General features: G+C 38.4%; 1 protein-coding gene across 6 annotated transcripts; it reads left to right on the top strand.

Moving 5' to 3' along the window:
- The first annotated feature begins 230 nt into the window (after positions 1 to 230).
- plekha4 (pleckstrin homology domain containing A4) lies at positions 231 to 17,134 on the top strand. 6 transcript variants are annotated; one of them, XM_079261071.1, is made up of 24 exons: positions 231 to 425; positions 3,566 to 3,635; positions 3,756 to 3,854; positions 3,957 to 4,029; positions 4,125 to 4,225; positions 5,101 to 5,219; positions 5,309 to 5,521; positions 5,611 to 5,920; positions 7,324 to 7,383; positions 7,622 to 7,753; positions 8,306 to 8,365; positions 8,448 to 8,528; positions 8,900 to 9,052; positions 9,248 to 9,346; positions 9,497 to 9,605; positions 12,778 to 12,839; positions 13,098 to 13,202; positions 13,281 to 13,371; positions 13,636 to 13,691; positions 14,121 to 14,255; positions 14,349 to 14,663; positions 15,051 to 15,172; positions 15,269 to 15,373; positions 15,458 to 15,594. In XM_079261071.1, exons 1-23 carry the CDS (start codon positions 385 to 387, stop codon positions 15,342 to 15,344), a joined length of 2,682 nt encoding a protein of 893 aa, XP_079117197.1. In that variant the 5' UTR covers positions 231 to 384; the 3' UTR covers positions 15,345 to 15,373; positions 15,458 to 15,594. The 6 variants fall into 6 exon arrangements, with proteins under 6 accessions (XP_079117197.1, XP_079117196.1, XP_079117194.1 ...); XM_079261070.1 differs by having other exon boundaries at positions 232 to 425; positions 14,349 to 14,747; XM_079261068.1 differs by having other exon boundaries at positions 236 to 425; positions 15,264 to 15,373; positions 15,458 to 17,134.
- Positions 17,135 to 26,500: the final 9,366 nt, after the last annotated feature.

Genomic DNA, 26,500 nt, shown 5'->3' with positions numbered 1-26,500 from the left:
AACTAAAGGGCAAAACAAAAGACTGAAACAGCTGTTTTATTGTAAATTTCTGCGTCACCAACCCACACTCAGCAAGACAGAGAGGCTGTCTAGGGCACGGTAAGAAGAAGAAGAAGAGGGAGGGACTTTAAAGAGGAAAAAAAGAAGAAGAGGAGGGAGAGAGAAAGAAGGGGCCCACAGAGAGCGCAGTGTTAGAGGAAAGACAAGCCGATGAGCGTAGGTAGAGAACCCATCAAACACTAGGAACACAGTAAAACAGTCAGCAACAGAGAGCAAGCTTCATATGTACGAAGGAAGAAGCAAATAGTTGCAAACTGTAGTGACTATTAGGGGCAACAGAAGCTCGCAGCCCTGAAGAAATGCTGTGAGGACGCTTGCCAAGTGATGGAGCTTAAAGCAGCCAGCAGGCGAGCACAATTAGTCAGGTATGGCAGTATGGCATCTTCATTATGCTTATGTCTCATGTAGGTTTGAGTATGTAAATTATTACTGTATTTACTATTTAAAAAGAGCAATTTGAAAAAAAAAAAAAAAAAAGAAGAATTAAAGTCACCTGTGTTCATTTGGTTCTTAATTGATTTTCATGCATTTAAAAAGTTTCAGGTTGAACATAATTAAAAAGCTTTTTGTTTAAAATACTGAGAAGCAGGTTGGCAGATGCGATGCACTTGCTATTGCAATACAGGCCCACCTGGAGACTTATTGCAGCAAGGCCAATCCCAAATGTAGTTACACATCAAGTTTTCTGTTCTCTGATCCTTAACTTTTTTCCCATTTAAGTCAGAAATGTACTGCATATAAAAACCACATTTCCTCAGTTTAGGCAGTGAAATCAGTTAAACTCGTGATTTGTGTCAAAACTTAACTAGGTCACTTGTTGCTGTTTTTTCTTTAACAATAAGGCATAAGAATTTTGGAGACATGCAAATGTTTTTGTTAAGAGTGGAAGAATTATTTTCCGCACAAATGTATTCAGCATGCACTCTGTCCAACTTCACATGATGGTTTAGAGACCTCCAGCATCACAAAGCCCACTCTGTGTTGTACACAGACCCACCATTTGTCCTCTCCCTCATCCCTCTTTAGCATTTTAAGTCTTCTCCTCTTCGAGCAAGAGACCCCCACTGATTAAGAAGGAGATTTTCCAAATATTTTATAACACCCACGTAACCCCCAGTGGCTACGGAGCTGTTCTACTCACATCTCTTACAAAGAGCTGACTGTTTCATCTCACTCTGAGTCTCACTGGTTGGGGATTGTGGTCAACACTGGCATGGACTGTGGATGCCAAACCTTGACAAACCTCGTGGTCACCCACGAGTGCTTGTAGGGTGATGAGAGATGACTCTCATGATGTTTTTATCTTTGAGTTCATCTGGGTTGCTGTTTCAAAGAGGTCAACAAAAATCTTAAATTTATACTGTCTTTTAAAACAAATCTTTGTCAAAGAAGTTGCAGCAGGTGCACCTCCGGATCATGAAGAAACAACATAAAGTAAAGACTTTGATCATTACATTTAGTTTTCAAGTAATTTTGTAATTTAATTAATTGTTGTAATATCATTTAAATCATATGGATGTGTTTATCTTTCTCTTATCAGTCTGTTCTATACATATGTAGATGCTTGGAGATCATGCACTTTTAAAAAATGGTTCAATTTAGTTCAGCTTAATGTCAGTCCTTCATATTATTTTTGTTTTGATATCTGTTTGAAATAAAAGAAACCTTTAAAAATGTGGAAATGATTTGCGATCAGATAGATTCAGCAAAACACCAAGAAATCATGAGGATTTTTGTAACTTCATTGCACAGGAAAGAATGCATTTAGAAGTTCTTGTTTTTACTTTCATAGACAAATTTGACTATTGTACATTAATTAATTGTTAGTAAAATGTTGTCTGATGAGAGCCTATAACATCACTCTGATGTATACGACATATCATCAGAGTTGTCACTGTTAACAGAGTTGGGTTGTTAATGTAGTAAACCAGCCAACAGATGCTGCAATTATCTTTGACCTGGCAAAGTTAAAGCCACGGTCAAAAACACCACTAATATTTGCTAACATGTGGCTCTTCAGTGCACCGGGAAAGTGCTTCCACATGTCCAATGATTCTATTCTAAATGCCGTTTTTCTTAGGCTTCATGTTCATATTGCACCAGTGGGAACACAAGAACCTGGTGTGCATACTCATTTTCACAGGGAATGCTGCACATGGGCACAACTTTTCATTATTATTGTTTACTTTTTATGTCTTGGAAACCTCTTTCTGACACTGACGATTAATCCTCACTTACACATAATAGGAACAGATTTATTGGAAGGGCTCTGACTAACCAAAGGGCAGCACATGCAAATGACAAATAATAATAGTGACAACAATAATTATAGTTGTCTAAATCATAAAAAAAATGTAAACTGTTAATCAAAACTTAAGTTTGTTAGGATTTAAAATAGAAAATAAAATTAGTAGTCATTAAAAAGAAAACACATGGCATTTTTTCCTTTATCAGCAATAGTTTGCAAGGGAGGATGATGCATAGTATGTCTTTCAATATAGTAAAACTGAAGGTTTTAGAGGGTTTTTAACTACGATTGATAAATCTTGAATCTAATTGGATTCAGTTTTGCAATTTTGCAGAAAATATAGCTTTTGCCATACACAGAGAGATACAATTTATAAAAAAGACGATGCATTTACTTTACATGAATGACTGTAGAATAACAGTGAAAGGTACAGAAACGCCAGCAGGTCCATGTTTAATAATTATGCCTTTATATAATTTGTGGTTAAAACAAAAACAGCAACCAGAAAGAAAACCCAAAAGCCAACAACAAAAAAGAAAATGCTGATGAATCCTTAATAGGATACACAACTAGAGAAAACAGGAAACTCCTGACATCCTCAGGTGCTTTCCTTTCCCACCACTATGCTGTTCAATTTTGGTTTTCTGTTCTCAGCACTCCACAAAGCAGTTCTGCAGTTTGGCACACATTTCAGACCTTGCCTCTTATACCAGCCTGTCCCCTGCTGCCATATTAGTTTTCACACAGTCCCGGTCCCTCCCTGCTACCACAGAGACACAGCTGTCACCTGTCAGTTTCATGGTGGGGATGCGCACTGGCCTGCTATGACTCAAAATAGAATTGCGGGAGAGTTTTGCTGGAAGAAGACGAGCACAACATCGAGTGTCTAAAAGAATGAACAGTTGACCAGGGAAAACATTTCAACTATACAGGAATGAGGCATGTGCTGCTTCAGTGTCTTGTTCATGGGAGTGACTGACTCTACGAAGGCTCTGGTTCAGAGTGTATTGGTAAGGCCTCATGTCTTCGTCACACTTTTTCACTTCAGTGTATGTGCAGGGCAGTATGGAGCTGTTCATGGAGCCGTGCTTGTGTAATTGTAAAACTGCTTTCTTCTGACTTTGTCGTATCTTTTACAGCAATGGGAAACTGAAATTAGCTCTAATAGTTTTTATATTTGATGTATTTTTTGTGTCTTCATTTGGTTTTTTTGTTTATCTTACTGTGACCTGAATGAATTTGCATGTTTACCATTAGAATGGATGACCAGGACAGAGTAAGCCAAGCATCCAGTGTGGCCACCATATCTTACTTTCCTGTCATGCAGGTTTGTTTTCCTTTTATTCCTATTTGTATTGCTCTTCATTATTGAGCATGTGTGGCTGAGTGTGATACTGTAAATGCATAAATATATATGCAGAAAAATAACTGCCTCCTCTGTTTGCAGGAAAGTGATGGAAAAGTGCAAACATTTGGGAAAAGATGTCATGCTGCCAAGAGAGACCCCAACTGTCCTGTCATCATCAGGGGATGGCTCAACAAAAAAGTAATTTAACTGAATATTATATTAAATAACATATATTTTATTAGTTTTTATGCACACAAGTGTGTGAGATTTTTTGGCAAAAAACTCCACTTTCTTCTCCAGGATAGCTCTGGTTTGAAGCTTTGGAAAAGAAGATGGTTTGTCCTCTCTAACTACTGTCTGTATTACTATAAGGGTAGGATCAGTATTTAAACAACAATTACTCCTCTACTTTAAAACTTTCATATGCTCAGAGTGATTTACATGTACTTCTTCCCTTTTATTATTCAGACAGTAGAGAAGAGTCAGTGTTGGGCAGCATCCCACTCCCAAGCTACAAAATCCTGTTCTGCACACCACGAGAATGCAAGAACAGAAAGTTCACTTTCAAGGTAACATTACCTTGTTTCTGATGATCTGATTAATATGTCACTGTCTATTGTAAAAGATAGCACGCAAACATTATGGATTTTTTTCTTTATCAAAATTCTGTCAGTGTTAATAGTAGGGACAGAATATATTATTTCCACAAAGCATTTACTTAAAGATGTTTGTGTGTGTGAACACGTGTGTATCCGCAGAATGTCTATTAATTGTAATTTAAAGCAAAGGTCACTACTTCTCAATGATTCTTGTGTCACCTTTAATGCATTGTTCTTTCCAGTAATGTTTAATCATATGCTGCAAATCCTTTATTTTTCTACGTCTGAAATATTCTCACAGATACTTATCAGCTTGAGGGAAGTTCTTTGCACAAAATTCTGCTGACTTGTGTCCAAAACTATACATTTTTTTTAAAACCATCATCACTTTATAAGACTTAATTGCCTAAATAAGGTGTATTGATGGTGGATTTTAAGAGGAAGACTCCATAAAGGACTTATGAATAGGTATTTCCTTCGGGTATATTTTTCTGTTGCATTTTCCTGTTCTGTGAAATTCAAGAATGTTGTTTTTTTCCAGATTTCTGCATGATGAGACATAATTTGAGCTACCAGAATATTTATCAAACATTGACATTTTGCATTGCTAAATATTTCATTTATATTTCTAATTATGTAACTTAACAAGCCCAAGCTGTGAAAATGACTTGAAATCTGGGAACTCCATAAAAACCATTGTGATCATAAATGTCTGAGTGCAACAGACTTTTTCATGGTGATTATTTTACATATTTTATGTTAAAACTGAGAAGTCAGAAGTTTTAATCTGCATGGTGAAAAATGAAACAAGGGAAATCTGTTTTTCTGAATCTCTGTGGAAACAGGTGGTGCATCAAGGAATGCGCTCGTATTTCTTTAGTGCGGATACTCAGGAGGATATGTTGGGATGGGTTCGAGCCCTCAGTCAGTCTGCTGCAATGGAGCCAGACAACACCATGAACCGGTACAACTTTCTGATAAATGCTGGACTTCATTAGTAGCTCATGACTGCACTAAGTACATCCTTTTGTTTTCCATCTGTGATTCAATCAGGCGCTGCTCAAGTTATCAGGATTTTACACAGATAGGTGGTAGCAGTGAATCAATGGACTTCCCCAAATCCCCCGCTGAAGAGGAGAGTCCCTCCCAAAAACATAAGCATATCAGCAGGACCCTGAGTGAACCGAGTCATCTCAGCAGTGGGAGGATGGGGAGGTCACACTCTGAACAGAGGGGCAGGCGAACTGCACTTCGCAGAAACAGAAGGTTGGTCAATCATCTCTGCATCTGTATGAAACATCCCACTGCTGTACTGTACTGTAAGGTATTTTCTCCATTTGTGATGTTTTTAAAAGTCCCTCAAACAGAACTCCGAGCCCTCCTGATCTGACAAGAAGAAGATCTGATGGTCCAAACAAAGAGATTGACTCTCTTCACGGTGAAAACTTACCCCAACAAGCAGAAACAGCAGGGGCTGGTACTGTAACTTTGAGAGGACAGCTGGGATCACGACCTCACACACCCATGGGAAGGGTTGACATTCGGCCCCATGATGACCCAGTCATGCTGCCGCAGGCCTTATACTGCACACCTGCCTCACCCAAACTGGAGTTCAAATCTGCTCCTACAACTCCAGTTACAGAAAGATGGCAAAGCCTAAGCAAGGTGGGGGCTCACTTCTACTTTGTATTTGCACATTAGTCTTAATTTTATCACAAACTCAAAGTCTAACCTCACATTATTGGACAATTACAATGTCTGGTTTTTTTGGGGGGGGGGGTTTTCTTGTGACACATGACATGAAAGAACAGGTCACATTTTGTTCATCTCAAAAGATAAACTAAATTACTGACATATTTTCACTGAATAGGCAATTATAGGTTGACTTATCCCACTACAATATGATGACAATATTATAATATATATTAGAATTATAATAATTATAATCGCTTATTAATGCCTTATGTGTCTTTAAGGGAGTTCTCAAAAGTTTTAGAACATCAAGTCTTTATATTTATGAATGATGACGATGACGATTATGATGATGATGATGATGACGATGATTATGATGATGATGATGATGATGATGATGACGATGATGATGACGATTATGATGATGATGATGATGATGATGATGACGATGATGATGATGACGAATATGATGATGACGATTATGATGATGATGATGATGACGATGATGATGATGACGAATATGATGATGACGAATATGATGATGACGATTATGATGATGATGATGACGATGATGATGATGACGAATATGATGATGACGATTATGATGATGATGATGACGATGATGATGATGACGAATATGATGATGACGATTATGATGATGATGATGATGATGAGGATGAAGTAGCAGCTCCCAAAAAGCTAGCTAAGTACAGTTAGCAGTACAGTACAGATGCTGATACTTATTTTATTGCGAATAAATTGAAACGCTGAAGAATCTACGAGGTGTCGAGCTGTTACTTCGCCAAATCCAAGATGCAAGACAGGGACAAAAGTTACATTCGAGAAAAAGCTGTGATTGGTTTAACTCAGTTTTCACTGCTAAAAGCCCTGAAGTTTCTCACAAAAGCTAAATGACTGCAAAAATGATTTAAAAAATGCACCTGTTTAAACTATAAGAAATTAGAGAATTTATTACCAAATTAACCTAATTTAGGAATTGTGTCATTTATTTTTTCTTCTCAAAAAAGCATTTGAAAAGACACACATCACAGTATTTAGTTATCCATTACTTTTTCAATTCGCAATTTCTTTTTAATATTTCAAATTAAAAAACACTTTGCAAATAGATTTTTGTATTACTTGATTATTAAATTTGAAATTATATTCAGCAATCTATATTTAAATATAAAGTTGAAATATATTGTTTTGTCCAGGAATGCAGAATCCTGTGCGACTGCATCATAATCTTGTCAGCAGTGTCCTGATACATCTTGCAAGCACTTAGATTATATAACTACGATGGCAGAGAAGTGCAAAACAATATAACAATCATAAATTTGTGGGGTTTTTTTGTTTGTTTGTTTTTTTCTTGACAGCCTATACCCATATACGGCTCAGTCCATCATACATCAAGTGGCCGCAAGCCTTTGGGGAAGGTAACTAGATGGAAACGCATGAATATTATTTTACAGGAGGCTCGAGCATCCATACTACTCTCCACAAAAGTATCAAATTACTGCATTGTTAGCTGCTTTTTTAAACGTCTAATAGCTATGTTGGTCCATTTAGAGGTGAAAAAGAAACTTTTGAAGATGATTTGACACATACTGCAGTAACACACCATGTTCAGTAATATGTCATGTGTTCTCTTTTCACTTGCTTGCCGTTCTTTAGAGTCACTCTACAGGGGCAGATTTACTGCCCCCTTTACCTCCCTCATCAAGAGCCACACATGCTTCGCACCTTCCACAACACCACCACCATCACCACAGCCATTTATCTGTGTGTGTGCTACCGCCTGCTATGGTACAGTCCTGTTGTGTAGTTCAGCTGTAACAAAGGTGTTGCGTGTTTCATACCTGCTTTATGTTGCTCTATACTAACAAAGTTATTAACAGCTTATTTTTTTAAGTTTCGGTGAAACTGCTCTGTTATTTTTGAGTCACTTGCTTTGAGTCCATGTCACTGTTTTTGTTTTATTTTTTCTAATAAGGTATGTTTGCCATTATTGCTGTTTTTGTGTGAAATTATATAAACTATACTTTGTTTTGTCTTTGACGAGCATTGCCATGGTTATGCGTCATGTGACTAACAAAGTTGTTATTTGCTGACTCACAAATGATCATATGTAAGTACCTTTTGACTATTTATTTCAGATTTTTGGCTAGACCAGTTTAGCTGCTCAACTTTTTACAGGCATTAAAGCATTGATGCCTTAACCTTTGCAAAAAAAACGTCTTTAAATAAAATTCTTCAGAAGGATTTATTGGGATCTTGGCACAATCTTGGATCAGTATGATCGTTTTTAAAGGCACTGTTATAGAAAGAAAAGAAAGAAAAACATTATGTGCCTTTCAGGCTTGTAAACCCGACCCAAGGGAATTGCCTCCAATCCGACCCCTTGAGAGTGATGCAGATGTGAGTATTTTTGTTTAGCACAGCATTCGTAGGTTAATAATAATTTTTCTGAGAAAACCTGAGTTTAATTTTCCTTCTTTAGGCTGTGTTGACGAGGTTGTGTGGTTGTGACAAGCTGCTACAGTCTCTGTCTGTGGAACTGGCTCAGCTTCAAATGGATAAGGTTAGCAATTCCAAGTCTGCAACTTACCATAAAAAATCTTAATCTGTAGAAGTTAACGAACTGCATACTAGTTTATATTATTATATATTCTTTAAAAATTACAAAAGACTGCTAAGATACTTGTTAATTCATGCTGACTTTAAAAAATGTAGAAATATAAACCAGCAAGGAATTTGTTTTTCAACGTTTGCTCAACAACTAAATAACTGTAAATGACATAAAAGGAAAATGCTAGAAAATTGTAATTTTAATAGCGCTACTATTAAACATTGTGAGAAATGTGCACAATAATCTGATAAATGAGGATTAAATAAATAAAAGTAATAATGACAAAAATAACAGAACTGATGCCGCTGGTGTTGCTGGTGCAGGACAGTGTCCAGTGTGCATTGGAAGTTTCCAGGCTACAAGTGGAAGAGTGGAAGAGTCAGGGGCCTCGAGCTCATGAAGAAACCCTCACTCAGAAGGCTTTGCTACAAGAGGATCTGGTTACAATCCGGGCCAGAATGTGTGATGTATCATTGGTATGTACCAAGCCCAGAACCAAAGCACACAAACTAGAAGCACTGCATCAATAGTTATTTATCATAAATGATATTGTTCTTTAGTTGGGTTATTCAATTTTTCCCAATTTTCATTCAGTTTATTTTTTTTTACTTTACTTTACTTTAGTGTACTATTTACATATTTATTCACAAACTCTCTTATTTTATGTTTAGGAAATGGAGCGGGTTTGGAGTCAGTATGAGAGAATGGAGAGTGAACTGTCTGTTATCCGTTCACACCTCCAGCACATCTGCAACTTTGGAATGCCACAGGTACTTTGCAATCATATACTGGATGTATTTTAAACTAATATAAAGAAAGCTTTGTTAACGTGCATTATATCTGTGGCAAAATGACAAAAGTCTACCAAACCTCCTGTTTGTGCCAATTCATATCTCACAAGTTGATTTCTGCCTGACCAGGAACGGTCACAGGCTCAGAGAGAACTGTGGATGATGGAAGACATTCTTGATGGACTGAAAGTCAACAGAGATCACTTTTGTTTCCTGCTGGGATTGCAGAGACACCACTGTAAGCATCACCCTCTAAAATCCAACTATCATAAATATTTTCTTTAAGTTACAACTGTGTGACATAATTCTACAGTGGTTTATCAGTATGGCTTTTAAGCAGTAATAAAGTGGTTACATATATAATACCTTCTTTGACAGCGGTTTACATACCAGTATTTGTCTCTTGTTTACCCAGTAAGCTCACAATTAGCAGTAAGGTACTGATGAAATGGTTTGCCTATCCAAGCTTTGAACTTAGGGTGTAACAGATCAACTTGTAGACACAAGTAACAGAGGAGGAGTCCACTTTGAAATTTGAGTTTCACTTGCAGTGGGGATCAAAAGTTTGGGCACCCCTGGTAAAAATTTATTTTAATGCGTGAAGCCAACAAAACATGAAACATTTCCAAAAGACATCAAACTACAGATTGGACATTCTTATATGTCTAGAAAAGTTAGATTATTTTTCCATCATTTACACTTTCAAAATAACAGAAAACAAAAAATGTTATCTGTAAAGGTTTTGGTGCCCTGCAGAGTTAGTACCTTGTACTGCCCTCTTTGGACAGCTGAGACCTGGATGAGATATGGATTGTTCTCAGTCAGTGTCTATAAAGACCAGGTGATGTCAATCTCAAAGGTTTTTGGTGCACAGACTCATCTGACCTTTCCCCAACAAAGTTTCAGTGTTCCTCTAAGAACACTGAAACTGAGAATAGTTGACATTCACAAAGCAGGAGAAGGCCATAAGAAGATAGCAAAGCCTTTTCTGATGCCAATATCCTCTGTTTGGGATGTAAGAAATGACAGTCATCATGAACAGTGGAAGTTAAATCAAAATGTGGAAGACCAAGAAAAATATCAGAACAGCTCGCAGGATTGTGAGAAAAGCAATTCAAAACCCACATTTGACTGCATGATCCTTCCAGGAAGATCCGGCACACACGGGAGTTGTGGTACACTATTCCACGATAAAAAGATACTTGTACAAATATGGCATTCAGGGAAGAGTCATAAGAGGGAAACCTCTTTTATGTCCTCACCACAAAAATCAGCGATTGAAGTTTGTAATTGAACATATACACAAGTCTGATGCATTTTGGAAAGAAGTTTTGTGGTGATAGAACTTTTTGGCTGGAATGAGCACAGGTATGTTTGGTGAAGAAAGGGCACAGAATTTAATGAACAGAACCTCTTACCAACTGTCAAGCATGGGGGTGGATCAATCATGCTTTGGGGTTGCATTGCAGCCAGCGCTACAAGGAACATTTCACAAGTAGAAGGAAAATTTATTTCAATCGGATTCCAGTAAATTTTGGATGCTAACTTGATTCCAAAAGCTGAAGTTAAAGAGAACATGGTTTCAACAAATGGATAATGATCCTAAACACACCTCATCCACACAGAGGTTTTGCCATGGCCTTCACAGTCTCTTGACCTCAACATAATTGGAACTCAATGGACAGACCTTAAAAGAGCAGTGTGTCACAGACAGCCCAGAAATCTCAAAGAACTGAAAGACTTTTGTATACAAGACTGGATGAAGATACCTCAAACAAGAATTGAAACTCTTGGCTGGCTACAAAAAGCATTTACAATTTGATGCCTTTTGGAGATTTTCCTCTTTCGTTGGCTTCTTGTTGCACATTAAAATGAATTTTTATCAGGGGTGTCCAAACTTTCAATTCCCACTGTATGTACACTACCTGTTAAAGTCTGAACAAACGTTTCCATTGGATTCACTGGTAAAATATGTCTAAACTCTTGACTGTTACATCATATTACAACGTGGATAAGTTAACCCATGTTCTACATCAGACACATAGACGTCTTTATTTAAAGCCAAAAGTTAGTTTTTAACCAAATCAAAGATGGGTGCTTAGATTCAATGAAATTATTTAATTAGATTTGCATCTCAACACACAAAAACTAGCGACAGCTGTAAGGATTACGAAGCCAGAACCCAAAACCCAAAACCCAAAACTCAGCCAACAGTGGAGGTAAAAACCAATTTATTGAAAAAAAAAAGATGGTGTTGAAGGTGGTCTTGCTAGTCTGGTCATCAGGAGGTCAGGAGCTGGGTGAATAGGACACCCCAGAGTGATCCTCCAGAGCAGGAAAAAATTATCTCCACAATTCAAAATCTCAAGGTCCAAAACAGTCCGGGGTCCACACACAAGACACGAGAGAGAGGAAGAAATCCAAGGGGCGAGCAAGAGGCAAGGTCAGATTCAGGCAGGGTTCAGCAACAGGTAGTCAATCTCATACCAACATGGATGAAGCGAAGATGGTGGTTGGGGACAGGCAGGGTCAAGACCAGGTAACTCAGAAACAGACACATGAACTACACTTGAAGGCTGTGGGGGTAAAAGACAGACAATCTCGCACCAAGCAGATCTAGGGCAGGTGTTAAATAGAGACAGGCGAAGATAATCTGCAATCAGGCAGGGGAAGAATGCAGCTCATTAAGGGCAGGGCAGAAATCATGACAACTGACAAAATAAAATATCTACATTAGACGAAAACACACAAAGGTCAAAAAGGTGCAGTTGTATACCAAAGGCCTAGACATTTTAAAATGGGTAAATTTTCCTTTATTTATTTCCTAAACATACACGAATAAATTTATTAGTATGTTGACATCCTACATACCCATCATGTTCCTATGTGATGTCATCCACTTTCCATGTCTTCTTTGCTTCTACATGACTATAAATGTTTGTAAAGATGAAAGAGGGAAAAGTGGAACAAGCTGTTGTCCGTACATGGTTCTGACATGAATGGGAAAGAGCACCAAAAAGCTAATTAATAGTAAATAATTAAACTAATTATGTTATATGATACTGAAAAAGTTGTAGGGTGTGGACTGTTGAAATCTATTATGCAAAAAAAAGGAGTGCAAGTGTTGTTGTCAACCAAACCAAATCAAAATCAAAGCAAGCCTTGGTTGATAGAGTCCCAACTGGCTGGAATATTACAGGTAAGCACCAAAAACAATTTTCAAGAACAACTATCTTTACCAGACAAAAAGTCCTCAGCTGCTCATATTATGCTGATTGTTGCTTTGAAATAATGAAAATCCAAATAATTTTTAAGTGAATGAAGTTTTCAGATCCCTCTTGATTACATAGTTTGAAAAAATGCATAAAGAAAAGTTGTTTCATAACATCATGTTTGCTGTTTTTCTTCAGTGTTTCAGTCCCCAGCTCCACATCCTGGGTCCCCTGGTTCTCCCACAGCAAGGCTGCAAATGGTAAAACCTCATTTTCTATATCAGGTTACTGTTAAGTCAGTTTCTGCCAACTGGTATTTTTATTCTTTAATTCCAAGAAGAAGCATAATACCATTAATCACAACACTGAAAATACACCAAAAAGAAAAGTAGGATCTTTATCAGGAAGCAATACTTTTCATTAGTCAGAAAAAGATACAATTTGTGTTCTATAATTGCATTTTAATTTTTTTTTTTTTTTTTTTTTTATTGCAACCCTTGTGCTTCCTGTCTCTGCAGGATATAGAACAAGAGCCACCGGCTCGGCCTCCTTTACCCCTGGAGCTACAGGAGAATCACCAGGGCTGGGACCAGGACCTTGGCTGGACAGAGTCCCCATATGAGGTAGGAAATATTTATTCAAACTGCTGGATGAGAAGCACAGTAAGGTTTCACACAGTTTTGACTCTGTGTATGATTCAGGGAATCTACAGCCACACTGTTGAGCCTGTGCACAGAAGAGGAAACAGCCAGCCTGACCTCCTTAATGTGAAAGCACAAAGAGAAGTATCTGGTAAGCACAAACAGTACTAATACAGAGCATGAAAAGAGATATAATTATTCATGGTATTGCATATTGATATTTCCTTTCAAATCAGCTTTTAATATCAAGAGGTATTTTTCTTTAAATGCAAAACCAAAAATATGTTTTGTGTCTTTGTTTTGCCTTCCACCCTCATATTTCCAATTACTGTCTTCCAATCATTTTCTCCTTCCACCCACTCTCTCTCGCTGCCTTTATCTACTTTTTTTCTTCTATTTTTCACCTCATCTTTAGAATCCCAATCTGGTTCAAAGTCGATTCCACCAGACACAGCGAACCAACCAACCAAGGTTTGATTCGTCATCATTTCCGTATGCTGGTTTGCAGTGTGAGCCAAAATGCTCTAAATATAGGAGCAATCAAAGATGATTTCCCTGACTGCAATCGCAGCCAAATTCCAATTCTTTGATTCCCTCATCTTCCTTGCAAATAGGGCATGTTGCAATTCCTACTCTGGATGAAAGGGGGAGGCAGAGGCTCACGTCTCAGAGTAGCAGCTTGATCTTTTCACTGTAGTCACACAGCCCAACAAACTCAGATAGAACAAAGCATGCCATTATTTAAGCTATATACTGTTGCACAATCAGATGCAAACACAAACAGAATTACCATGTGTTTCATTCCTGTCACAGATTCCAGCCTCTTGCTTACAGCACGTGTACACTGTTCTGACGTACATTATGACTCATTCTAACCAGGTTTTTTTTTACTTTTTCTAGAAGATGAAGGTGAAGATGAGTGAAGAGGAACAGATTGAGAGGATGAAAAGGAATCAGGAGAGGACAACTAACAAGAAGAAGCCTCCGATACCTGCTCAGGGTGCCCAAAGTCAAAGCTCAGAAACGAGAGAGGAGGTCTGCCAAAGCATTAATAAGCATAACTGAGTCACCACGACATATGGAGTATTATATAATACACATTTACTGATCCATCCATCAATTCCTCAGGCCCCCTTTCCCTTACGGGTCACACGAGTTGTTACAGCTGTACTGCCAACCTCACTCGTGGCCAGAAGAGTTTCTGTTGAGGACCCGCCAGCTGAGCTTGACACTCCACTGCCTGAGCAGATCCCACCTGAGATGCAGCTGAGGCTGAGCGAGCAGAGCAAGAAACTGCTTAATAAACCACCGAGGCAGTTGCTGTTGGAGAATCCAGATCCAAAACAATCTTCTGAGCTGCATCAGGATCAACCTGTTAAAAGGACAAGCAGGCAGCAGCATCAAGGAGGATCCAGGGCCTCCAAAACAGAGGCACATTTAGAAGTTAGTAGAGCTGAAGGAACAGAAGCATCATGCAATAAAGACCACACAGGTTCAGGGAGTGGAAGGGATAGCTTGGATGTCAGGGTAAGACTCAATGAAATAATCTATAAGAATCTAAAATGAATACTAGTTAGTACAGAAAAACATGTATCTTGTGTCATAGATGATCTACAGTGTATTACAACTATAGTGTCACCTGACTTTACAATGCACATACAATGTCTTTGATGTGCATTGTATTTACTCACTTCTTTAGTTTAGATCAGGGGTGTCAAGCTTCAGCCCTCAAGGAATGGAGTTCGACATCTGTGGTTTAGATGAATGTTTATTTCAAATCAAACATAAAAAAAGACATTTTGATGATAATAGTTCATATGATTACAACAGGCAGAAGAACAGTCTCCTGACCCTCTGACACCTGGCGTGGACAACGACTCCAACCTGAGCCTTGAGCAACGAGATGCCAAACTCCGACGAGTGGAACGAATACGAGAAAGAGTCATGCGGAGGTGGGATTGTTCTGTATAATTAAGTAATTGGTGGTATATGTGCTTTGCATTGATAAAAGTGTTTGCAAATCGGCTATTGTCTCTCTATCAGTGCAGCCAGAGAGAATGCCACTACAGCCAATCAACAGCCAGACAGGGGACAAGAGAAGGAAATTCACCCGATGCCCCTTGATACTGCTAGAAAACATAAGATAAAAGCAGGTCCTGACATAAAATGTACAAGCACAAAATGAATGAGTTTGGAGTTTTTTAACCAACTAATTCTGCCCTATTTCCCGTTTTCAGGCCTCAATAGCTGTGAGAGCTGTGAGGATAACATAAGCAGTTCTGCAGCGCTCCAGCTTTCAAGTCCTACATTTCCAGATGAAGAAGAACATCGGCATGTTTACAAATCAAAAAGGCAGGCCAAGTCTGAGTACAGAACACAAAGCAGTGGGAGAACAAGGGTTGCCAAGAGTAAAACCAAACTCCCAACTTCACCAAGTCATTTGTCATCCATGACTATCTATCAGATGGAGGGAGGTGAAGGATTCATAGGCTGTAAGAATGAGGAGAAGAAGTTTGAACAACTCACAGATGATGATGAAAATAATTTCAAGTCCTCCGATCTCAGAGCTAAATGGTTTCTGTCCACCAACCAGTGGCAAGGGTTTATACCTTTGCAGATTCCTGCCTTTGAAACGTTTTCCATTGAGGAGAAAGCAGAGGTCGACAGCCAGCCACCTCACTCCGATGGCATTACTGATTCCAATGAAATGTCTTTAGCGGTGAGTGAGAGTTTGGAGAAAATGAAAGAAAACCATTCGCTGTTCTATAAGATTGCATGTGACATCAGTATTTCAGATTCAGACATCACAAGGAATGACGCCCAAACATCATCTAATCCTGAAGACGAAGAAGTGTTGCTAACTGCAGAATCATTGCCAGCCAGTAATGATGCAACACCGTCTGACCAAGACAGTAAGGGTTCCAGTCAGAATTTGCCATCAGAGGAAAATGGTGTAACAGCTGATAAACATATCCAACGCTCAACAAATCAAAATCAGGGCAATGTAATATTGAAGAGTTTGGCAAATGCAGCACATCTTCAAGAAATAGCAACTCCACAGCAATCTGAGAACAACTCAGAGCAAGAAGATCAGCTGGCAATTATTGAGTCTGTCCATGGACCTTCTGTCCAGGACAGTGGCTCTGATCAAGACCTGAATCACAACGCAAAGACAAAAGAAAAGCAAAGTGGGATGAAGGGGTCAGAATACAAGAGAGAGGACCAAGAAAGATGGGAAAAATTGAAGAAACGTACAAGTTTAAGTAAAGAAAATCATGAAAACAAGCAAGAACGTGGCACCAGACACTCAATCAGTCTGCCCAGCTCTGCGCATGAGGGCGGAGGTGTGAATCGTAGCGCATCTTTTGGGAAGCCAAGGGTGACTGTGTTAAGGACGAGTCTGTAGAATCTGAAACGGAATTTGGAAGACCAAGAACATGGTTAAGTGATTACTGGAAAATGCCAGCGAAAGACTGCAGCTGACTGAAGAAGTTAAACCCTAACTTAAGTGAGAAATTGTACTAAGGGAACACACAACGTAACCTTTACCAAAACTTGAACTTCTCCATTTTTTCAGAATATATGTGTGGATACTGTTGGAAAGTATTAATATCTCACAAAACAAACATATATCAAAAGCTATCTTTTTTTAAATTAACTTTTCTTGAAGCTAATAGTACACACCAAACACTGTATGCACAGGTGCTGTTAAATATATACAGAGTGGTTAAAGCTTACACCTTCATTCCTTTTAACATGTACATCTAACAAAACAAAGGAAGTACCAATAATAGCTGCTTTAAGTTGACAACCTAACCCTGTTATCACCACTGTAACAATATGTGTTTTGTATCTCAGACATCCTGTTTAATAAACCGTGTTCTGCATCATGGCCAGGGTTGCTTTACAGTAAATGTGCAAGAATCATATTTTTTTTTCCATCAATCCCCACCACCCACCCCCAGTGAGGGTCCTCCTGAGTGCTCAGATGCCGCTCTGAAGAGACTTGATGCAGAATTACACAGAGCTGCTGAAAATGCCTTTGTCACTTTAAATCCTTGCTGTGTCTCAGCCGATGACATCATTGTCTGAGAACACATTACATCACCCCTTCCCAGGCTCTCTCTCTTAAAGACAGCACCACCTTATGTTTACTGAGCCACACACACTCAGACACACGTGCAGACTTATGCACACAGGGAGACCTACTGATCTCCTTGCAAATGGGATATCTTTATCAGCATGCATATTATTAGCAATGAGAATCCATTTCATGTTTGGACCCATGGTTTGTTATTCTGCTGGTTGTAGCTTTTGCAAACGCCTCTTTCCATAAATGCAACACAATTTGACGCTATTACATACATTTTAAGCACATTCTAGAGGAAATATATATTTTAGATTTTAAATTTTAGATTTTAAATGCATTCCCCAACATGGTGCAAAATCATTCTTGAATATTTAGATGACAGTTTGTGGGCATGTCAGATATATTGCAGGCTTGCAGCATGGTAAGAAAAGAGCTATCCAAATTGTGAACAACGGTGATTTATGCATTTTTGCATATAGCCTGTTTGTTTTATGTAATGTTGCGTTGTACTGCTCAACAGTTCTAGGTCAGGATATTGGATGCTTGACTATCATAGGGGTTTTTCTTAGCTTTAGCAGTTAATAAAGCAAATGAAGTGTGGCAGAAGAACTTTCTTTAGCAATTAAAGCTATGCTAATGGTGTATTTACAGCATAATTTGTATGCACCTTGCACCCTGCATCATATATATTTCTGTCTGGTGAATCTGAGCCCCAACTGCACGTTAACGGTGGCACAATGGGAAAGTTTGTGGTCACACTGGCACCAGTTACTCTGCTTTCCTCTCTGATATCCATGCACGCTGTATAATTAATCAGGTGTTTGATTGGCCCGCGTGTGCGCGCGGGAGCGTGGCGCGCGCGTAAATCACAGAGCTGCGGAGAATGCTGAGAGAATGTTTCTTTAAGACCCATTACCTTCCAATCCGACTGAGGGGGAGTCTGTGGTAAGGTGGCGTATCGTCTCTTCCTGCGTCCCCTTTCCTCGCCGTTTACATGTGGAAGAAAAACATAAAGAAGAAGAAAACGAACACATATTTGGCGCCCCTCTTGTTCTGGATAAAGGGGACTTGCGAACCGAGGCAGGATCGGCGGAGATGGACGAATAAGGAATTTTTAACATCAAACATGGACACTACAGGCTCCCCCCGATGACTGTGGTAAGGATGCAACTTCACACCGCCCCGTCGCAACCCAGTTTCCATTGAGAGGGGGGAAAAAAAGCTAACAGAGACTGAAAGGCGCACAAGAGAACTGTGCATGCACGCATTTGTGTATCCGCAAACGCTTGCATGCGTGTGCAAGCTTATAAAAACAAGTAGGATACCAATCATTGCATTGTCAACGATGGGGTGGTGGTGTTGGGGCGCTATGTGGTTGTGTGCGCGTTTGTGTGTATGTGTGTGTGTGTGTGTGTGTGTGTGTGTGTGTATCGATTCGTGCGTCTGTGTTGGAATGGTTTATTTGAAAATATGAAAATGGGTAGATTTATTAAGAGTGACTATGCAGAGCTTGGTGTTTTAGTCTGTGTCATGCTTTGACAGGTGTGCTGCCAGTACACAGCACGATTTATTTAGGGCGCGCTTGCTCGCTCCCGTTCACACAGGCTACAGTTAAGTGAGGTGATCGCTACTGGAGAGAGGGCGAGGGGTGGTCCTCATAAGATCATCATAAGATGCCACTGTATATTGGTCTACTAGAATGTGTTGCTTGTAATTAACCATGGCTGCAATTAAGCTCTTTGCCACTGGGAGCTTTGTAGTCAAGCCACCCAATCTTTGTTGTCACGAATCAGGGGTTGCTTTTAATTGTAATGTCTGGAAATGGCTTAAAATGTGCGATGAGTCTATGTCGGGGCCATCCTCCTTACATGATGCTTACCACAGCGATTAGTATTGGACATCACTGGATCCGTCTTCCATCTGCTTCAGGCTAACTGGGATTGCATTACAAAAGGACAATATCGGCTCCAACACACTGCTACAAATATATATGCTTGAAGAATGGAGAGCGGCGCTCGCGCGCGCTTATCATTACATGGTCTTTCCTCCATACATTCATACATGAAGGTATAGCCACACACTAGTCGACCTGTCATCTGTAGAGGGCGTCATTTTTCCTTAGCAGTGTGGATAAATAACCAAAATAATTAGTTTAGTCCGGATTAGGCTTTTATTTCCTCTATCCAGCTGTTGACAGTCACTAAACAGTTCCGATCATGCGTTTTTATTCTTGTTTATTTCATTTATTTTGGTTGAGGGCAGCCTACGGAACGTGTAAATGTGTTGTGAAGGCGGTAAATATTAGTCGATCTGCTTCTTTTGAAATGGCATAAAGGAACCCTATGCATATGCATTTCCTCTGTAAAGGCGACTTCACATCTTAAGGACCCTCAGTCCTCAGCTTCTCGACTGTTGGAGTCTGCAAAAATCCCTTTCCCCGCCCCAGTGAGTGCAAGAGGAGTGCTGTTTTTGCAACTCTCTCCTCAAAGCACACATAGACGGCACAGAACAGACACTGGATATTTTCCTGTGCCCATTTTTGTCTCCTTCTTCTTCTTTGGCACATGGAATATTTTGTAGCATAATACACGATTCATTTGTTCTGTGCTAATTGGCTTTCTATTGCAACCAGATGAGGCCTTCTGTAAAGTCAGCGTGGCCAGTCCAGAGCAGTTATGTGCAGGATTGAGTGTGATTGTGATGATGATGATGATGATGATGATGATGGTGGTGGTGGTGGGCACTCAAGACAGAAAATCCCACGTGAGCACACAGACAACAGTAAGCACTGTTGATTAATTTCAGTGCAGTGACACTGTCACGTGAGCTCATCCTTCACATCAGTGACCCGAATGAACATGCCTGAACATATAATTCTGTTATAGCAAAGTATCATCAACAGCTCTGTCTTTTTACTGTGCATGCTGACACACACACAAAATGGCCTAATATGGCTCCCAAAGCAGTAATATTATGGAATAATCATTTTGGTTATCTATCCTTCCTTTGAACATACTCATAAACACTCAGGCTCTATGGCCCAATGACCTCACTGTTGACCCTTCAGTTAAAACTGCAGGGGCCACAGTACTTAATCAGCTTTGTTTTGGTGGAGCAGACTCATCATGTGACAGTAAGAATACAGAAAAGTATTACTGTATGAGAATTGTGCATGGATCATATGGTTAAAATTGTCAACAAAAATGATGTTATTATTCTTTTTGACCCCTTTCTGTGACTAAAGTGCTGCATGCAGCTGTAAATAAGTAAAATTTTAAACATTTTGAAGAGGACTTGTTTATTTATTTTTTCTTTTGTTTTGTACAGGCCATTTTAAATGTTGGCATTTCAGTGTGTTATCAGCTTTGGCGGCTTTAAATAATCACAGGATTATAATATAGAGCTTAAAAGCTACTTGCTCATGTTTTGTCTCAAAAAAAAAGTCAGAAAAAATATTGGAGGTACTTCAACAAAATCAACAAAATATTTGTCAAGAGGCTACTAAAGTCTAAATGCAGACCTGAGTCACCTACTTGCAGCAGTCGCACCATCACCAGATGGTTTACTGTATACATGGCCACACTATGCAAGTTCTTCTTAAGCAGGTGTAGATGGAAGTTTTGGGATTTTTGTACTGAGATTAAAAAGTGGAATTTTTTTAAGAATTATGACTGCACTAACAAACATAAGCCTTGACTGCTGGTACCATTAGCAATCTCAGTGCTCCTTTAGCTTTCATCTCATTCATTCAGATATCTTTCATGAGAGCATTTGAAAATAAGAGATGGCCCGCACCTCCAAAGCCTCTAAAGCTATGACTAAATGTTCTCCCTCTTTGGTTGGAAGTTCATTTCTGACATTTGTTTTTTTTACCCTACCACTCTTAATGCTGATGATGCTGTGGCAATTGTGCATCCATCCATTAATCTACATGGCAGGAAAGTGCAAAGCTGTTCTTTATCTGACTCTCTTTCTGTAGTGTAAGGAATGACAATTAGTGCCAATGTAGTCTTGCGTCAGTAATCATCAATCAGTGAAGCAGGAAAAGAAGTAAGATGGTTTTACTGGGAAACACAGTGAGGTTGCCAAACCTTCTAGCCAGCTAACCAGCAGGAGGAGCTAATTCAGAGCTATGTCAGACACCCAATTACCAGCTTGCAGTTTCTTCTGGTATCGTCTTGAATGCCTGTATACCAATTAAAAGCTTCAGTGTTCCACATCCAGTATGTGTACTTAGTCTTGTAGCCTTTTCATAGACACACTGTCACACTTGTGTGAAAAGGAGTTACAGCAGCACATGTGAATACATCACCTGCTCAGCTTATCAGTGATGAAGTGCTTTTAACACCTTACGGTGTAATCTAAAATCTTAGCACATTCCAGCGTCTCTGCAGCCTCTTTGGGGAATTATTGTGACTTCACAGTATTTTTTTTCTCTCAAATAGGGAAACAGTAACAAGAAAGGGTTACAATGTTTTATGATAAAAGACAATCAGACATGACCTCTCCAGAATAATTTTCATTGGCTGAACAAGGGTAAGATAACTTCTAAGTAGTGTTAAACCTGACTATCGAATGAATAAATAAATAAATAAACAAATAAATGAATAAATAAAAATTCACAGCTCTTAAACTTGCTTGAAAACTAAATCTGAAAACTGAGTTTTAGATGCCAGACTTTTCTGAATGCTAGAAGTCATGTTAGACAATGTCTCATTCTATTAATAACACCATTAAACTTAGTGGATACCTCAGAAATGTGAAAATCTGAAATTGGTTAAAACAAAAGAAAAATATCCTGATAGCTATAAATTGTAATGTATTGCAAGATTTAGGATTTGACCTATTTAAGTTGTATTTTACAACTACAATTTATTAGTGTAAATATCTGCTTGAGAAGATTTAATTACAACTTAATAACACAGCTTTTTGAGAAGCACATCCTGATAATTGATCTACCCATCGATTCTATGTAAATCGATGTTTCTCAAACAAATCTCCATGATGCTCCATGACAGAGCATGATTAGCAAGCTACCTATTTTACTCATAACTTTCCATAAACGTTTATCTGTGAAACACTCAACTTTGGAACTGTTATAGTTTTCTTTTCACTTTAGGTCCCTAGATGTAAGATGTGTATACAGAATTAACCATATATAGCAACAAATCATATGAACCATTTATTGAACTGAAAAATAACATCTGAGACAGTAAATGATGAACCTGAGAGAAAATATTATTTCGGAAAAAAAATCTGCTCAAACTGAATTTGTTGACAGCAAAAACTTTCCATCAAATGCCAAAGGTTGGAAAAGTTGTGTCACATGGTGGAATATCTCATAATGAATTTTGTTTGTTGAAATTAGTAACATGACCAAGAGCAGTCCAAGAGGCTGATTCTTTATCAAACTCATCCATCCATCCATTCTCTGCTGCTTATCCGGGGTCGGGTAGCGGGGGCAGCAGCCTTTAACAAACAGAGGAAGATAAATGGGAAGAAGGGCAGCTTACCTTTAAAATTAGTAGGAGCAAGAGGTTCAACGATTTAACAGTTCAACAGTTCAGCTAAAGTGCACTGTAAAAAAAGAAAAAGAAAAACGGTTACTGTAAGCAGTTTGTCCTTACATCCATAGGTTCAATTTAAAACTTAATGCTAAGAGAAAAACATTTATAAACTACATTCAACAGAGCTGCCACACTCTCTTGTTGAAATTAGGATGAACCGAGGCAAAAGCAGAATTCTTATTGAAATTCTCATTGGAAAGTGTCTCCACTGAACAAAAACAGCGATGGACCTTTGTAGTCCTCTAAAGTGCAAAGTTGTAATGCTAACAGTGGCGCATGTGGGAGCATATTACTTTGCATAAATAGAGTGAGTGCAGTTTCATGAATTAATGCTGAGCACTCAACTTTTCTTGGTACCCAAGTACAAAGTTATTGCTACATCATTAACTGTGTATTGCATTATATTTTATTTTTTAGTGCCGTATTGTCCAGGATTTCTGAATCAAAGAAGTCTATTTGGCTTATAAAAAATAGTATAAGCCAGTTAAAAGTTTATCCAAAAGCTGCATTTCCTCTTAGCATTCTGGGAGTTAAAGTACATGATTCTAACAGGAATAAAAGTCAACATAATGAGAATAATTTGTTTTGGCCCACTGTAAGCAGGATTACACCATTTTGGAAAAAGAAGGATATAATATGATTCAATTATATAATCTAAAGAAAGACAAACATCTCAGAGTCATTTTCCACTTCAGGATGTGAACAAAAATATTTGTAGGTGTCATTAACACTTTGAATGCCAATGCCACGTTGTACATATTAATGGCATGCATTCAGATAAAACAGAATGATGAAGACAACTTTCATGTTTGTTGTGGGCGCAGCAAGCCTGGCTCATTAGCTTTGGACCTCAAAGTTCTTGGCACTTAGCAAGTGCATTTCAGCAGGCAAATGTCTTGAAAACAACTTTCTTTTTCTACATTTTAATTCTAAAACTAAAAATGAAAATTACACAAAAAAGAAACTTAAATGTAGACTTTTCTCGATGTGTTTTCTACTGTGTTGCTCCAAGGTCTAGAGGCTTCTGCTCTACCTTGCTGGTGACTTTGTCAGCCAATCAAAAGAGCCAATTAAAGTCACTGGTCAAAATTCTCATTTCTACCCCTCACATCACAAAATCACTGTAAATTAAACTATAGTAATTGCAAATAAAAAAAATGACTGCATTTCCTTTTTAATACACCAGCTACGGCTAACTACTATAGTAGTTACAGTTAACATTGATTTGGGTCAGTTTACTAGTTAAAATGGAAACCTCAGATCATCGATGGAACCAAAGGGGTGACCAAGGGTGCTATGTCCACCACAAATGTAATCCCGGCCATCTTTCCACAAAATCATTAGTGAGGTCCTTTAGAGGGCTACTCCATACATCTTGCACCATTTCAATATAGACACACAATATATTTCTGGATAATGCCTTTAACAAGACTCTCTGCCGAGTTTTCCATATCTTGTCCTCAAGAATCACTGAACACAGTCTTCAAATTAAATGGATCTTTTCAACATGTTTTCAACCCGTTCTCCACAAGCCTCTTAATTAATCTGAGCGTGGTGAGTGTAAGCAGGGAACTGTGAAAAACTTACCGAGAAGTGTCCCTTGGAGATTAAATTTAGATGAACCCTGGAAGTTTAAGTGAATCTGTTTTTGTTACTTTTGACAAAATAAGTGTAATGTTTCTACAGGCTATGAGGGTCATCTGCCTTAGGGCTCTTGTTCACCAAACTGGAACAAGGAACCAGTACTGATGACAACCTCCGCCATCTATGCTGGATCTCCTCTTATCACCAGTGTCTTAACAGACAATCTGGGACTCAAACACACTGCTCAGATGAGTTCTAATAGTAGTCCAACACTTGCAATCCATGACAGTGTGAGAAGACATGACTCACCAGTGCAGGAGGGAACAGTAGACCCTATGCTAAATACGAAGCAAAGGGAAGACCATGTTGAAAAACTATAAACACGGCTGCAGGCTTGTATTCTTTAAGATTTCAAACAGATGTGGTCTCTCTTGAGTCTATTTTTTGCTCGTTCTACTGTTGCTTGTTTTAGATAACTTGGCAGTGACAAGAAATAGCTATTCATTAGCTTTCAGACATCATTGTTGGCTTCCATCTTTTGATTTTATTGGTACGTTAATTAGTAGGGCTCGGACGATATGCTTTCGTCCCGATTTAATTCAATCACGATTTTTTTTGGTGCCGATTCAATTTAAATTGCAACTCTCACCATTCTTTGATATTGCTGATTTTTGTAGACTAAAAACAAACAAAAAAATGTACAAATCTTATTTGCTTGTCATTTTTTTTAAAAATTTAAATCAGGAAAAAACAACACAGTAGCCAGACTATCATTCTGCTGCTATAATGCCCAAGAAGACAAGTAAAAAGATCAAGAAAAAAAATAAAAATGACAAAAATGTTATGATGGAGTATTTTTTTTTTTTTAATAAATTTTTTAACTAAAAACTTGTTTTAAAATTGTGAAGCAAAAAATCCTGACATTTGATGGTTTCAAATCTATTTCCAACCCCCATTAATTAGACTGAACAGTCTCTCTAGTAGTTGGTGCAAAGCTGAGTCTGTAAGAAGAAAAGGAAAAAAAACCCACAAAAATTAAAACATCCCTTATTCTTGAATTGGCAACGGAGTAGACTACTAAAAATACAAGAGCAATTGCACTAATCCAACAGATGTGCCTAACAGTCAGTTTGATTCAAATATCTTCTTGGATCATATTTTTTTCATGGTTTTTCATATAATTTAAATACAACAAGTATCAAACTTGCAGTGTAAAGAGTCTACAGCCTTGAGTTGATCCATATGTGTATAAAAACCTAGTGTCACATATCACACACAGCCCTGATTTATCAAATGAACGTACAATAGAAATCTCCGCAAATGACTAATTCTCTTGATTTATTCATTTGGATGTGAATGTAGGATAGGATCTACTTTCACAACAAGGTCAAAGATCATGTATGCAAGTTTGAATCAGTGTGGATTTACAGTGCAGCACACGATGATGGATTTCAGCAGCTGTATTTATCAAGGCCCGATCATTTGCACGTTGGGATTGGTCAGATACAAAAGTTTGATGAATTACATGTGGATCCAATCGTAAGGTCATTCCTGCGATCAGATGTGTAAACTCAATTCCATGTTTGCTTGATAAATGAGGGCCATTGTGTTTATGGCAGCAAATATGATGCTTCGGACAAAGCAAAATTGGGATGTTTGTCTCATTTGTGTGACATAGAAGTTCAAAGTAATGGGACATTACTGTTCAGCTACCATTTATAAAAGTAGCATTAGTCAGATTTGAAATAAAAAGATAGGATTTGTGCACTTTAGGCCATCATTACAAACAACAAAAACAAAACAGATATGATCTGTTGTAGAGTAGCTGACCATGGTTTGTGTTTCCCAAATGGTCAGCTACTTCTTTATTATATTGAATTTTAAGCAGGATTCTAGATTCATTAGACTTTGACTAAGTTTAACAGAAACACGGTAGGTTGTTTCTTTTTGTCCTCAAGATTTCAGGCATTTCTAACACTGTGTGACTTAAAGTGTTTGCTACCTTTTATTTGCTGCAACTCAAAGGATTTAAAGGTTCG

This window comes from Telmatherina bonti (assembly GCF_933228915.1).
Source record: "Telmatherina bonti genome assembly, chromosome: 21".
NCBI lineage: Eukaryota > Metazoa > Chordata > Actinopteri > Atheriniformes > Telmatherinidae > Telmatherina > Telmatherina bonti.
The sequence above is the reverse complement of the archived record's forward strand: the minus strand, read 5'-3'. Positions and strand labels throughout refer to the sequence as shown.